The sequence below is a fragment of the Peromyscus leucopus genome, chromosome 9 (genome assembly GCF_004664715.2).
Source record: "Peromyscus leucopus breed LL Stock chromosome 9, UCI_PerLeu_2.1, whole genome shotgun sequence".
NCBI classification, from domain to species: domain Eukaryota; kingdom Metazoa; phylum Chordata; class Mammalia; order Rodentia; family Cricetidae; genus Peromyscus; species Peromyscus leucopus.
In genome coordinates, this window is record NC_051070.1 from 45,280,114 (window position 1) to 45,295,390 (window position 15,277).

At 40.7% G+C, this 15,277-nt stretch overlaps 1 protein-coding gene across 7 annotated transcripts in view; it reads right to left on the reverse strand.

Moving 5' to 3' along the window:
• Positions 1-6,226: 6,226 nt before the first annotated feature.
• The window catches only part of Epsti1 (epithelial stromal interaction 1), a 102,435-nt gene continuing 93,384 nt past the window's right edge, over positions 6,227-15,277 (reverse strand). For 4 of the 7 annotated variants that reach the window (XM_037208372.1, XM_037208373.1, XM_037208371.1 and 1 more), the window contains one exon: positions 6,227-6,743. In XM_037208372.1, the coding sequence (XP_037064267.1) occupies positions 6,530-6,743 (214 nt within the window). In that variant the 3' untranslated portion in view covers positions 6,227-6,529. Of the gene's footprint in view, positions 6,744-13,717; positions 13,818-15,277 lie in introns of all 7 variants that reach the window. The other 3 variants (XM_028878513.2, XM_028878532.2, XM_028878521.2) reach the window with 1 other exon arrangement.

A 15,277-nucleotide genomic window follows, 5' to 3' on the forward strand; every position in this document is an offset into this window, starting at 1 on the left:
CCACATATGCACTCTTTACCCCCTAGCCGTACTCACTGCTCTGGACTGGGACCCTCCATCTCTGCTCACCGGGGCTGATGTCATCCCCTACAGCTTCCTAAGTACGTACTCAGACTTTGTTCTTGACTTCTACAAATCTGGATCCCATAAGTCCATCACTCATGATTTATTTAAACAAATATCTAGTTTGATCCATTCCCTTCTTATGGCTTTTGAAAAGTGTAAACTACTTGAGATGCATGCACCAAGTTTCAGGTTCAACCTGTGCCTTTTATCTCTTGCTTCATCTTTCTGCATAGTTCTTATTATATTTTATTTAGGTTAGCTGTGTATGCTCCTAACTCAAATGAGAGATTTTTGTCTATTGGTTTTATATGGTGCTGGGATTTGAATCCAGGACTTCCCAAATACTACACAGATACTCTTCCACTAAGCCACATTGCTAGCCCAGATTTCCTTATTGCTGACCTGTCCATCAGGGCAGTCTCTCTATCTATCGCAGTCCCTGACCTGTACTATCCCCATAACAGATTTTGGACTGCAGTAGGTATCTGATATACCTCACATGTATGTGCATCTTTAATTAGAAGTTTTCATGGGTGAGTCTTACACATTTGGGGTAGTTACTTATCCTGTTTACAAATGTTCTTAATTTCTTCTGAGAACATTGTGAAATCCTCTTTCCAAGTGTCTTTAAAGATAATTAAATGGGGCATGGGGACAAGAAAGGTTAACTGGGGTAAATGATTATATATACAATGAAATTCATTATTGTGTGTAAATAATGCATGATAATAATAAAAAGATAGAGATGGCCATATAATTTGTCCTGACTAGCATAATGGAAAAAATGGAGATGTTCTTTTGTGTGGCTCAGTAGGCAAAAGGGCAAGCTGTGCAAGCCCAATTACCTGAGGTCAACCCCTGAATTCATATACAAAAGCCGCATATGGTGGCATGTCGCTGTAATTTCAGTACTCCTACAAGGGGGTAGGAGGCATCGACAGGATGGACACCAGCTAGCCTGGTGTATTCAGCACCACAGCAGAAACAGGAAATCACCTGCCTCAGCAAGGTGGAAGATGAGGAAGATGAGAAGGAACTCCTAAAAGTTGTTCTCTGACCGCCCCCTTCCCCCAACAGACACACACACACACACACACACACACACACACACACACATGCTGTGTGGCATGTGTCTACTTTCATTCATACATACACTTAGAAAAGCAGATGAACAGGCATTGCATTTGTTAGCTGGACATGGAGGCGCGCACACACGCAATCTCCGGCTGCTTCAGGCTGAGGCAGGCTCTGCGGTGGAACTCCTGAGTTAGGAAGTAGTGTGAACACCCAGGTAAGACAGTGTCTCGATAACCAAGTGTGCCATTTCCTGAAGAAAGCATTTCACTGCCTGGGGGTGAGGCACAACCACTGTGTTCTTCTGCTGTAGGGCAAGTGCAGGAGGAGAAGGGACCTCCATCGGGCCAGGTCCCCGGGAGAGAGCCTGTGTGAACGGAGCTCTGCCTCTGCACGGCAGCGGTGTCGCATGGAGGAGAGAGAATGAGTTAAGACAGTAGGGAGAGATGGGATTGCTTAGTGTGGCCAGAAATGGGTATCTTATCGCAACTGCTCCAAAGCCTGAAGAGGACCCAGACCACTTCCCTTTCATGCCTTCTTGCTTCATATTTCAAGCAGACTAGACTATAAATAGTTTAATGTTGACTTCCGAGTTCTTAATTCAAACTGTTCAAAGTCAAACATTCTCTCCTGTTTCTTCTCTTGGTCCTAAGCTACATTTCATTCTCGAGTAACTCTGGTTCCCAAAGCAAACATTTCTAGCTAGTGTCGACTCCGGTGATGGTCACTGGCTTAGCATTTTGTAAAGACCAGCATGTCACTCTCTCAGCAGCTCCTCTGCAGCCCGTAATCTTTGGGGACTGTCAGAAAGACGACTCCGGCACTCGGCCAGCAGCTGAGCAGCCAGCAAAGCCAAGGGGCTGTGACAAATTAGCTGTGGCGGCTGTGTGTGCTGCAGTGCGGGCCGCCCTGCATCTTCCGTCCCAGCAGATGGCACAGTATCATGACAATAAATGTCGTGAGAGTGTTTCCCCATTTGCCTTTTACAAAAAAAAAAAAAAAAAAAAAAAAAAAAAAAAAAATCCTCCCTCTATGATGCTTTTTAAACCCCACTCTAGAGCAATGGCATATTTGGAAAAGAAGAGAGCTCCTAAACAGAGCCCATTCCTTCAAAATAAAATGGCCTGGAGTACATTTATTCTCTGCCGTTTTTAGAGTGACTTGAAAGGTGTACTTTTTTAGCCTCATGTAAATGTGCCGCACAGCAACCAGCATTGCTTTGTGCACATCAGGACAAAGCGAGCGCCTGCATGCTTCGTTTGAGTTAGAAACAAAGGGCCAGCAGCCTTCTTGCTATTTCCTTCCATCTGGTAGCTGTTCTAATACAATGCTTATTCCCTCTTCTGACAGGCAGGCTTCCTTCCACAGGTCCCTTTTCTTGGGAATAAATAGGTATACCTAATCATGACCTATCTGCTTAATGCCTGCAATTTGCAGTCAGGCGTGGAGACATGGTTTCAGGGCTTATACGCTTTCAGAACACAATTGTTTATTTTAGCATGGATTGTCAAAAAATTTTGACTTTCAACCCAAATTTTTCATATTTATAAGTGTCAAGAGTTTTATTTGGAGGGGGGTATATCTACATTTGCTATAATGACAATATAATTTCTCACACTTTTTGAAAGACAACCAACTCATAGGCTGCCCATAATGTTTTGTAAAACAAAATCAATCCAAAGAAAAAAATTCTGTGTTAGCTAGGAGCTGTGGTGTGTGCCCGCAACCCCAATACTAAGGGGGAAGCGTCAGCAGGATTGTGGCCTCAAGGCAAACCTCGACTACATAGTAAGGCCAGCCTCAACCACACAGTACAACCTGCCTCAAGAAACCAAGAGATGGAGGTGTAACACAGTGGTAGAGCACTTGCCAAGAATGCCCAAGACCTTGGCTCAATTAGCCAGCACAGCTAAAACAATCCAATTCTTTCTTTCAACCTAAACAGAAATATGTATCTAGTACAAAAACATAAATAAATAAACAATAAATAAATAATAAACTAGTAAAAAGCAAATACAGAGAGCTGTGTCACATCAGGAATGGGACAATCTATCCTATGTTACTCAGAACTAAATCTACTATGAGGAAGCTGGCATCTTTTGTTTGATTCAGATGGCCACTAGGCCAAGTGTTGATGTATATGTTTTAAAATTGATCAAATGGATACCAAGCAAAAATAAAAGAAAAAGACTGGTAAATTGAAATATATAAATATTTCAAACTTCAATAATGGACTTAAGGCTAAAATCCTCCACAAACATTAGAAGAGTATCTGTGAAATCACACCTCATCATAGACAGATCTTTTGCAAATCCCACAGGTATACCCACACCTAAATTCTCCTCTCCACAAAGCTGAAGCCACCGAGCAGGAAGCACATGGGAAGAGGAGGGTGACCTCTCTATTGACATGTTTGACTCATTCAATAGGCAAAGATTTAAAAGTCGCTAATTCTACCAGAGAAAGTACACATATTGGGGTGCCATTGTACACTTCCAGTGCTGATAAATACTAGCAGGGCCCTTTGAGAAGAATGTTTTATCACTTAGGTCAAGGCTCCTATGTTTCTACCCCCACAGGATGGTTAATCAACTGTCAGTATGACAGAACTCAAGAGTCACCAAGGAGACAAAACTCTGCGTGTGTCCGTAATGGTTTAACTACAGAGAGGTTTAACTGATAGACCCACACTAAACGTGGGTGGCACCATTTCATGGACTGTAGTCCCAGACCAAATCTAAGGAGAAATACATGAGCTGAGCAATAGAATTCATCTCCATCTGCTTCCAACATGGCCAGCTGTCTCAAACTCCTGCCACCCTGCCCTCCTCACCATGATGGAATGCATCCTCCAAACATGAGCCAAAATTAATCCCTCCCTCCCTTCTCCCTCCCTCCTTCCCTCCCTTCCTTCCTTCAGCTGTTTTTTGCCAGGCATTTATCACAATGATGAGATAAGGAACTAACAGATCATCCCACCAAAGTCATATGTTCAAATCCCAATCCCTACAGTGATAAGCATCAAGAAATAGAGGCTCCTGGAGGTGATCAGGTCACAGGGATAGACTCCCTATGAATGGGATCAGTGTTCTATAGAGGAGGCTCAAGATAGACCCCTTGCCTCTTCTACTACATGAGAACATGCCAAGAAGGTGGTCAGCCAGAAAGTGCTATCTCCCCAGATGTCAAGTCTGGGAGTCCCCCTGTCTTGGACTTCTAGCCTCCAGAAATATGAGGAATAAATATGCTGTTCATAAGCTAACCAGACTCAGGAAGCTTCTTCAAACAGCTTGAGTGGATTAAGACAACCTCATCAGTGTGTATTTTAATCACCAGTTCAAACTCTAGGAGCTCACTCTCAGCCAACAGTCTACACGGCATCCTTTGATACACATACTGGAAAGGATCCAGAAGGATACACAACAAAGTTTAATTATAACTATCTAGGAATAAAACCTGAAATATTATCAATTTGTTAACTGCTCATCTGTAGCAGTCAATATTTATTTCTATAACACATAAATTATTTTACAATAATTTGCTTCTTTCCTAGAAAAAAGAAAGTTCCCTCAAAGCATAGGAATATAGACAGGACTTGAGGATTTCCTACCCAGAGTTACCTAAAAGTCAAAATTCATTCCAATTGGTTCAACAAGGCTGGTTAAATATGAAAGGCATAATAGTAGGGTCCCTCGGGCAGTGGTTCATGTTTCTTTCCTAATAACTTCCATCTACATACTTCAAGAAATTCCTTAAGAAATATACTTACAGCCCATACATATTCATAATTTCAGCCATGATATTGTAATTTTCCATACCTGTACTTTAAAAAAAAAAAAAGTGGAACCAGACACATGAACAATCTGCTGGGGAGTATAGAAAACGTCATATACTAAGGAGGAGATTTGGGCCAACTTCCCCAAGAGCCTTCAAAAGAAGAATGCATCCTTTCACCTACCCCTGGATCCACAGTGATGGTCACCACAGAGGGGAATACCATTTCTGAACACACACACCAAAACACACCTGTGAGGGAGCCAGGCTGCCGTGTGTACGGGTAAAGTGGCTGCTTGCCATGGCAGCAAACTGTCTGCTACCACAGCACATTGACAATTGGTTTGGCAGTGTTTCCAACACAGGCTGAGGGATTCAGCTTTCTTCATATATGACAACAACAAGAGTTTCAAATGGACCAAACACTTCATATTAGTGTCAGCACTCACACAGCTTCTGTTGGCAGAGAACAGGAAAACAAACGTATCTGCATTTTTTTTGTTGTTCTAGAGAAATTGCCAGAACACCATTTGTTCTTAGCCACCTTCACCCCACCCAATATGGAACTTTCTGCGTGGCACCATGGCCCTAGTCATGTGTCATGGCCCAAGATTTCAAATCCCAATGTTTCCCTGAATATAGAGATCTGGAAAATTAATCTTAACAGGGCATTTGGTGAAATAGAAGATGTCTTGATGCTACAAAGTATTATTGGTTTAATAAATATTAGAGTTCTGTCTATCTACCTGTTTATCTATTCTCTTTCTATAACTTATCTGTCTATAATCTACCTATCTATATATCTATTATCTACACACACACACACACACACATACACACACACACACACACACACACACACACTCATTCTTCCAACCTTTATTCTATGAAAGACTAAATGCAATGCACCTTGGAGGATAGAAAGGCGACTATGGGACTGAACTACACAGTAGAGAGATCAATATTCTTTTACTCTAAGAATGATGAGCTTGTTCAAGGTCACAGAGCTTGAACAGGAGAGCTAATTAAACTAGGTTGCACAGAACACAGAAAAGATAAGTTTCTCTCATACTTACAAGTCAGATAAGGCCTATAGCTGTCTAGCTAATTTTTATAAACATATTGGCTTTCCAATAAACAAATTTTCCCATTTGAAAATCAGGGGAACAGCAGTAACCAATGTATAAAGACCAAGGGAAGACCCAAGAGTGACTACCCACTGTGTTTGATCTATATGGACTGTAAAAATGAATGTTAGAATCAGACTCTGGAGAATTTTTCATTTTAAAAAAATGACCCATTTATACAGAAGTAGTTGGGAATTTATTTATAAATTTGTTTATAAAAGTATAAGAGATCTCCTTTTGCTCAAATTTGTAGATTAAGAAAGTAGGAATTCAGAAAGACCCCAAAGGATCCCCAAACCTGTTGTAAGAATTAGTAAAGAAAAAAAAAGTCAATTAGGGGACACAAGCCTACAGCATCCACAGCTCTAACTACCTTGAATGTCACGTGATTCCCTTTTACTATTTTACTAACATTGCTCTAATTAGCCTTCTAATAAGAGGCAGAACTAATTAGGAAAAATAAGGTAACATTATGCTGGCAGTAGAGATTAAACACGAGTTGGTAATGAGCCTCTAAATCCACACATAACTAATGACAGAGGAAAACTGGCCACCCACAACCCCTCAGCTGAGTAGGTGGGCAGTTGAAGTTGAGGTATGAAAACTAAAGCCAAACAAAATTGCATGAAGGAAAAGCATCTCATGAGGGTTTTCAAGGTCAGCTGAAGAAAGCCCGATGGTAGTGACTGTTTCTCATATACCCTGAAATAAAAAGAAAACATAAATTACCACAAACAGCAAAATAAAATCTGGAGCCCGTACAACCCAAAATGGAGTTCCTGTAAACTATATGCAGTGCATCAGACTAAGGTAACCTTCTCTGTTTTTTAATGACTGAAGTCCCAGTGAAATGAGTTTGATTTTTAAGTCGTGGTGTATTTAGTTTGCTACATGGTCTTTGCTGAGGTCCTAATGTCTTATCCAATGACATCTTAGTGACTGTGCTGTTACACACAGGCCAGCATGGGTCACAAATATTAGAGTTCATAAGTGTTGGCACCTCAACAAACACAGCAAGGACAGAATCAGGGTCAAAGGAATTGGAATGAAAATGTATTAGTGGAGTCACACTGGCTTATTCACCAGGAAGGTGACTTCTAAGGTGACCTTGAGGTTGATAGACGGACTAATGAGTCCCCACCTCCACTGTGTTCAAGGGATCATCCTTTTGTAATACTGGGCCACACTACACTTGGGATACAGACAATTGTTGATTTGTTAGCCCTTTATGGAAACTCAGAGGTCATGTCAAGTTCTTAACTATCCTTGAAGACAAAGCATTCAGAGATATATCCCACAAAGTCTTGCCTATTATTGTAACTGAACATATAATTGACAGTGACTTTTAACATGTTCAACATCAGGTGCCTCATGAAAACTAACATGGAACTTTACAAAATAAAAATGCATTTTTAAATATATGTCATTTAAAATTGTTGAAGAATAACTATATACATTAAGCAATATCAAGCTATAATGAAATAAAAATGTTTAAGAAATAAAGATCAATCCTATCTGTCATTTCAGCATACACTTATCAGGGGCCTCCTGTCCAAGAATCTATGTGACATATCAAGAAACTATTCTTTCCATGGATTTTTACCATAGTCCCTCATTTTTTGCCTTCTTCCTTTTCTTCTCTGCCTTTGGCTTTCTACTGGTTCCCATGTTTCCTCCCAGCCATCATTGAGGGCAGAGCTTTTTTCCTCATATTCCTTAGAGAATCTCAATTGCCATCCATTCACTTCTAAATAAATGACCCATTTGGAATATACCCTACATACTAACTCTAGTCTGATTGGTATTTAAAAAATACACCCAGAATAAAAGACCAATTTCTGGCACTCTCTTCTGACTTTGGATTGAGGTCCTTTGAGGAATGGATATATTAATTTTTTAAAAATATTTATTTATTATGTATACAGTGTTCCATCTGCATGTATCCCTGCAGGCCAGAAGAGGGAGCTAGATCTCATTACAGATGGTTGTGAGCCACCATGTGGGTGCTGGGAATTGAACTCAGGACCTCTGGAAGAACAGTCAGTGTTCTTTACCTCTGAGCCATCTCTCCAGCCCAGATATATTAAATTTTAATGTAGCTATAGTTACTTTTTATTTTTGGTTTATATTTTGGGTCAATTTTTTTAAATAATGTTTTTAATTTTCTTCTAAAATCTAAAAAGGTTTCATTTTTCTTTCTAAGCTTGACTCCCCCTAGAGCTGATTTTTGTAAATGGTGTCAGGAGAGTGCTGTCTAATTTCCAATAGGTATACATGGGTCCTCAACACATCTGCTGCAGAGTCCATTTGCCCCCAGGGATGTGTTCTCCACTGCTCTGTCCTACATCAAAAGTCTGCAAATGTTTGGCCTGCCAATACCAACTGTGAGACATCCTAAATAATTAAATACTCAGGTACATGTCTTTATCTTCAACTCTTCTTGACTCTATGCTTCCACAGTTAGTTAAACCATAGACTGGGAACTCATCCCTATCCTTTAACAGGATACAGCTTGCCATTTTTTATTCCTTAGAGTCTTTCTGAAATGTCTTATAATTCTTTAAAAAGTTCTCACATTTTTTGATCACATGTTTTTGGTTTGGTTTTCTTGTTTGCTCTAAATGTGTAGAAATGAATTTGGGTTTTATATACTGATTCTACCTAAGTCAACATTGGTGAGCCCTTATTTATTCTAATATGAATAAATATTCTTTGAGATTCCTATGTAGGTGATCACATCATATGTGATGTAATTTATAGATTTGTTTTCCTTTTCAATACTTATACATAATTCAACAGAAAGGTTTTTGTTGAAGTTTTGTTTTATTATGAAGTTCTGCTTTATTATTAAATAAAGAAACTTGCCCTCTATTTCTCCTTTGATAGAGCTTTTGACTACAAATGAGCACTTGAGTTTATCAAATGCTTTCTCTGTATCTGTAGAAATGATCATACAAAATTTATGAGATATATTATTTTAGGAGGTTTTTTATGGCTTGTTTTATGATAAGCCAGGTACCATCGTGAGAGTCAGTTGCCAACTTGATACACTTAGGAAGAGGGAACCCTAATTGGGTGTTTGCCTCTATTGATGGGCATGTCTGAGGGACATTTTCTTGCTGTGGGAAGTACCACCCCAGGCAGATGGATACAGGCTAGCCAAGAAAAGTAGCTGAGCAAACCATGAGAAGCAAGGTATGATCTCTGTTTTGGTTCCTGCCTTGACTTCCTGTCTTAACATCTCTTCATGATGGACTATAACCATAAGAGGAAATAAATTATGTCCTTCCCAAGTTGTTTTTGGCCATGCCATTTATCACACAACAGAAACTCGAACTGGAGCATCGTGTTTGCAGTTCTGAGATAGGTATAACTTAATGAGGTTTTATTACCTAATGTTTTAAAGGTCTATAAACATTTTATGATTTTAAACCTATGTTTATGAGCAAAAGTCCTTTTCGTACCTTTTTGAGAATTGCATGCATGACTACAGTGAATTTTCATCATATCTTCTACTCCCTCCCTCCCCAATTCCTCTCCATGTTCCCCAACACAGTCCATTCTCAAATTCATGAAGTGCTCCTCCATAATTATTGCTACATGCACACACACACACACACACACACACACACCCCTATGGAGTTCAACTAGTACTGCCTGTAGGTACTTTGGTTGAACTATCAAGGAGCGTGTCTTAGAAGAAAACTGACTTTCTCTTCCTTAGAAGCCGCCAACTCTCTATAGCTCTTCAACTAGGGATAGCACCATTGGGAGAGGTGCTGGCAATATGCCTGGCTCAGTTGTTGCAGTAGCTTGTCGATTTCACTGTGTCATCACACTCCTCCTGGTCCTCCAGCTCTTACGACCCTGTCCATGAGATGTAGATGTATGTCCATTTGGGTTTGGCACAGCCGCTCATTCTTTGCACACTTTGGGGAAAGCCCAGCTTGTTTCATGGGTACTGGGGTCTGGTGCTCCTGATTGGGCAGCAAGCCCTCTTCACTGAGCTTTCTCTCCAGCCCCTGGGCCATCTTTAATTGTATCTTGGTTTTGTTCGTTATTCCAAGTCTCATTCTTATTTTAGCAAATGCTTCCTACACAGCTCTTTTAAATTCAACACCTATTCATTTTACTATATCAAAATGTTCTCCTAAATCTTTTGTTGTGCTCATAATGTAAAATCTCAACGACTTTGTTCTCTTGTGTGTGCAGTAGATTCTAGTCATGGCTTCTTGTTTGGCGTATATTAGCAAGCGAAACAATCCAAGAGACCCATCCTTCTATGCAGAGAGGTCCAAACAGTCAGACAAATGTATAAATAGATGTGTTAGGGAAATATAGTAGAGGAGAAAGCATTGTGGGAAAATACAGTAGTATGTGGGAAGGGTACCACAAGGCTTAAAAAAAGAACAATCTAAGGAAATCCTATCAAGATGATGGAATCCGAGGAAGCTCTTGAAGGAAGAGAAATGACGGATACTTTGAAGAGGTATATAAAGGGAGAAGCTGTGTAAATGTCCCAAACTGAAGCAGCCAGTGTCAGAACGTTTTCAAATACCCCCAAGGATGCTGATGCAGCTAGAAAGAGCCATGACAGTAAAGAGCAGGAGTGAGACAGATTCCACCTCATGTAGAACCCTGGGGGCCAGAGAGAGGATCCAGCTCTTACCCCAAGTGGCAGAGGGAGTTCTGTGAGCCCCTGGAGGGTTTTGAAGAGGAAATTGACAAGCTATGACCTCCTACTAAAAGGTATTCCTGGCTAAGCTCTCCTACTGAAAACAGATTCCAGATATGTAATTGTGAACATAAGAAAACAAGTCAGGAGTTGACTGTTAGGATTTGGAAGTGCACTGGGAGAGACTAGACAGAGGATGTTGCCAGTGGAGGTGGTGGAAAGGTCGGACTGAAAACATTTACAGCTTAGTTTTAGACATATGGAGGTCGAAATGCCTGTTACGTATCTTAGTCAACCCAACTGCATGTGCAAATCTAGAGGAAAGGATCAGGTTGGGAACAGAAAGTTAACAGCAGTAAGCGCATGGAAGGGACTTAGTTTCTTCAGGCAGAGCAAGGCCACCAAGGTATTAATGAAGTCGTCGGGAATGTGGCTTCCCTGGGATACAGGAGATTCCGGGAAGGAGAATGGAAGGAAATGACCACTGAGATTTGTTGGGTCCCAGCAAAGGAATGTGTCCTAGAACCTATTTCAGAGGCGGAAAAGATTCACCTTGCCAAGTGCTGAGAGGCCAGAGATCAAACTTGAAGGGTAGCCAAGGGTTTTTGCACTGTGGACATTGTCAGTGGCCATGAAAAGATAATAAAAAACAAACAAACAAGCAAACAAAAACCTACTGGTAGAGTTGGCTCATACAGAATAACAACAAAAACCCCGAGAGGCAGACAACACGATGGTGTACAGCTGTAATCCTACGCACCAGGAAAAGGTGAGATGAGAGGTCCACACCAGCCTCAGCTACAGAGGAGCTGGCTTTTGAAAAAATAGGAAATTAAGTCAGTGGCAGCAACATATCAACAAAATTTATGTTTGCTCCTGTTACACTGGTAGAATTTTCTACTTTGATGGAATGTTTGATGACTCAGGAGAGAAGGATGTTAGAACAAAGTGTCCCAGCAGGTAAAAAGAGAAGCTCTGGTCCATAATTAAGCAAGGTCTCAATATGTGTAGGTGAATAAAGATGGGGTGAGACTGAGGACGTTCTCACCTTTCTATCACATAATTTCAAATAAGAGAAGAATCGCAAACCACCTTGGATTTGGATATGCCTGTCTTGGTAAAACATTTTGACCCAATCATTGTCACCATTGTGTCCTAAGAACATAGCGGTCTTCTCTTTGAGCTGTTGAGTCTAAGCAACAATTTGTCACCCACTCTCCAAGGTTTGCCAGTAGTCACTGCAGAGCTGGGCTTTAAGTCACCTCCTTAGCTGAATCCCAGTTGCTATGTATGCATTCACATGTTCCCACACCTTCCCTGGATCCTAGACACTTCTCTGAGGGACTCCTGGAAGTTGTTGAGTAGTGGAGAGATGAAAACTCAACAGTGAGTTTCAAATCCCGGACAAAATTTGATTTCGAAGTATGTTTTCTTATGTCTCCTACACACAAAGCCTCATGGACAAGTCAGTACTGTATGGATTACATCTCACAACCCAGAGACTGAGTTTCAAATGTGTTCTCCCTCTTCCACACTGTCCAGATTCTGAATGCCATAGCAGAGCATATCAACATACATTGTGAATAAAATAGACCCATCCAACACACATTCTCTACAAATGTGCTCACAGTCCATCATCTTCAATATGTATATTTTAATAAAAAAAAATACCAGTTTTAACTTCTAGCTGCCTTCTGAAGAGTCCTGCATATAAGATTGTTAATACACTGATTTCTCCACAGTGAGCTTTTGCACTTCAACTATTTATCGAGTTATTTATTTCCTAGTTTCCAGGTTAGAAAACACTCTATGTATTTATCTGGAGGTGGGGCATGCCACAGCATGAATGTGGAGGTCAGCTGACAGCCTGTGGGAGATCTCTCTTTCCAACATGTGGGTCCCAGGGATTAAACTCAGGTCATCAGGCTTGATGATGAATACCTTTGTCCACTGAGCCATCTCACCAGCCCAGCACTTGATTATTTTGTTGGATTTTGATGATTTAAAAACATCTATCTGATCTCCTCACTCCAAATATACAGGTATATATGTATAGACACATACACACACACACACAAACATATCTGATCTCCTCACTCCAAATACTCCTCACTCCAAATATAACTGTATATATATATATACATATATATATATATATACACACATATATATATACACATATGTATGCATACACACATACACACACACACAAATACCAAATACTTTTAAGTCTTCATTCACTTGGGATTTAATTAAACTAAAAAATAAATTGTGATTAGTTCTGACTCTGCACACCTTGTAGTCACACATATTTTGAAGTTTTGTTATTGGTTCAAGAATATATTACACACAAAACCACATTAAACACATAGAATTGCAAGGGTGTTTTTTCCACAGAAATATGTAAGGATATTTCATCTTCCAAAAATACCTTTGGCTATAGGGCTTTTTTTTTTTTTTAAATCATATTGTAGTGAAAAGTTAAATCCTAGTTTCTTTGATGTGGTGGGTTCACAAGGAGGCCCATGACTGGAGAAGAATGCTTAGTGTTTTCATAACCACATTTCACTTCAAATTTCCTTGGGGGTAAAAATGTTCATTTGTTTTTGTTGCAGGTCTGGGCAAAGGTGATGAAAAAAAAAAAAAAAAAAAAAAAAAAAAAAAAAGCCTTCCAGGCTGGGCACATGCTAAGAACAAAAGGTAGGTGTCCTGTTGTTTGTCTTTTAATTGACCCAAACTGAAACTCTTCTTACCCTCCTCCTCTTCCTCTCCTCCTCTCTCTGCTCCTCCCTCCCCCTCCCTTTCTTTCCTCCACTCTCTTCCCTGCTGAATTTATATTAATTACCCAGCTGCCCATTACAGTACACAGATGATGATGATGATGATGATGATGATGATGATTGGTGGAAATTCACAATATATTTTTAAGTGATCACTTATTTTTATCCTTTGACTTGGAAACATGATTTTTTGTCTTTTTTAGAGAAAGAGAAAAACTCACCCAGCTGTTGGTACTATTCATATTCCAACAGCCTCCAGACTGCTCTCGGCCACCTGGTTGACTTTTGCCTTGGAGTCGGTCCAGAAAAGCATTATTTACCCTTTAAAACCAAGAAAAATGTGCATAAGTAGCAAGCCTGCTGCAGGGATAAGAGGTTTCTGAGAAGCAAATGTGCTGCACAAACTGGTGTGGGATGCTTCTTCCCCTCGGCTTAGAGGAGGTCTATGGAAACCTCCATCCGGTGACGCATGGGGTCTGCTAACAGCCCCTTACTGGGAGGCTGGTACTGGTGTGTTTCAAGCCAAAAGGGCATCAATTCCCGACTTGAAAGTTTCACTCACCGGGTCTCTATCATCTTAGCTAGTGCTCTGGTCACCCAAGTAAGCCAAGGAATAAGACAGAGGCTAGAGATGGAAGAACCAGGAAGAACTAAATAGGGGGTGGGGTGGGGTGGCGGAAAGCTCTGTGGTGGTGCTGGGCAGGACAGAGCCGTTTCCACTTAAGCTCTATGGCCCTGTCAGTCATCCGGAATCAGGCTAGAGAAAAGGAGAAGGAAAATAGCAGGCTGCAAGGAGAGAAGAGAAGTCCAAGTTCCAAAAGACAGAATAAGTACACCTTTCTCTGATGTTCTGCCACACTTATAGCCACCAACTTCAAAACTTAAATCTGAATTAATAAGACAATCATGTTCGCAAAGGTCAGGATAGAGGCTGCCAGAGATGGTCTAACAAGTTATCCCTCAGTATCCATGAGGGGTTGACTCCAGGGCTGCCTGTGGGTACCAAAGGACACTGATGTCATGTCTCTTCTGTAAAATGACATAGCACTACCACCCTTCACATATCCTCCTATATGTTTTAAATGATCTGTGGGTTACTTATAATATTTAATACAGTATCAATGCTGTGTAACGAGTAAAAGACTTATTACACTGTATTCTTTAGAGAATGAGGCAGGAAAATTGTTATAACACACAGCTATAGATACAGAATTTTCTGAGTATTTTCAGTTCAGTCTGTTCAAGCCATGAACAGACTCACAGATATGATGCGCTGACTATTTCTACAGATGGCTACCTGGAGGCTCACTTGATAATTAGTTATTATTCTAAATAGTTGTATTATGGGCATTTCAACACCATCCTCTAAGTCACCTAGGCATGGCTGAGTAGAGACAGGGGACTCAGAAGCTGGGTAAATAGCAACAGAGAGACTTAAAAACTTGGAAGATAAGACTAGAAAGTTCTTGGGGCAGAAACAGCACCTAGCATAAGCAGCTACTCACACTCAGCATGAATTTGTGGAAGGAAGGGGAAGGCGGGAACTGAGCACACCTGCCTCCTGTGCGATCATGGAAGCAGAATAAGGTCCTGGTGGATGGCCAAAGTCACAGCTCTCTGAGATGGGGAACCGCAGGAAAACAATGGCTGGGTGGCCCAGTCATGTAGTCCGAGCTCACTCAGTGCCAGCCAAGAAGTCAACTGTGTTTGGGCTCATTTTGATCTCTGAGGATTGACCAGCTGTTTCTCAACAAGTTTATTCCCCATAGGCTGTGGCTGCA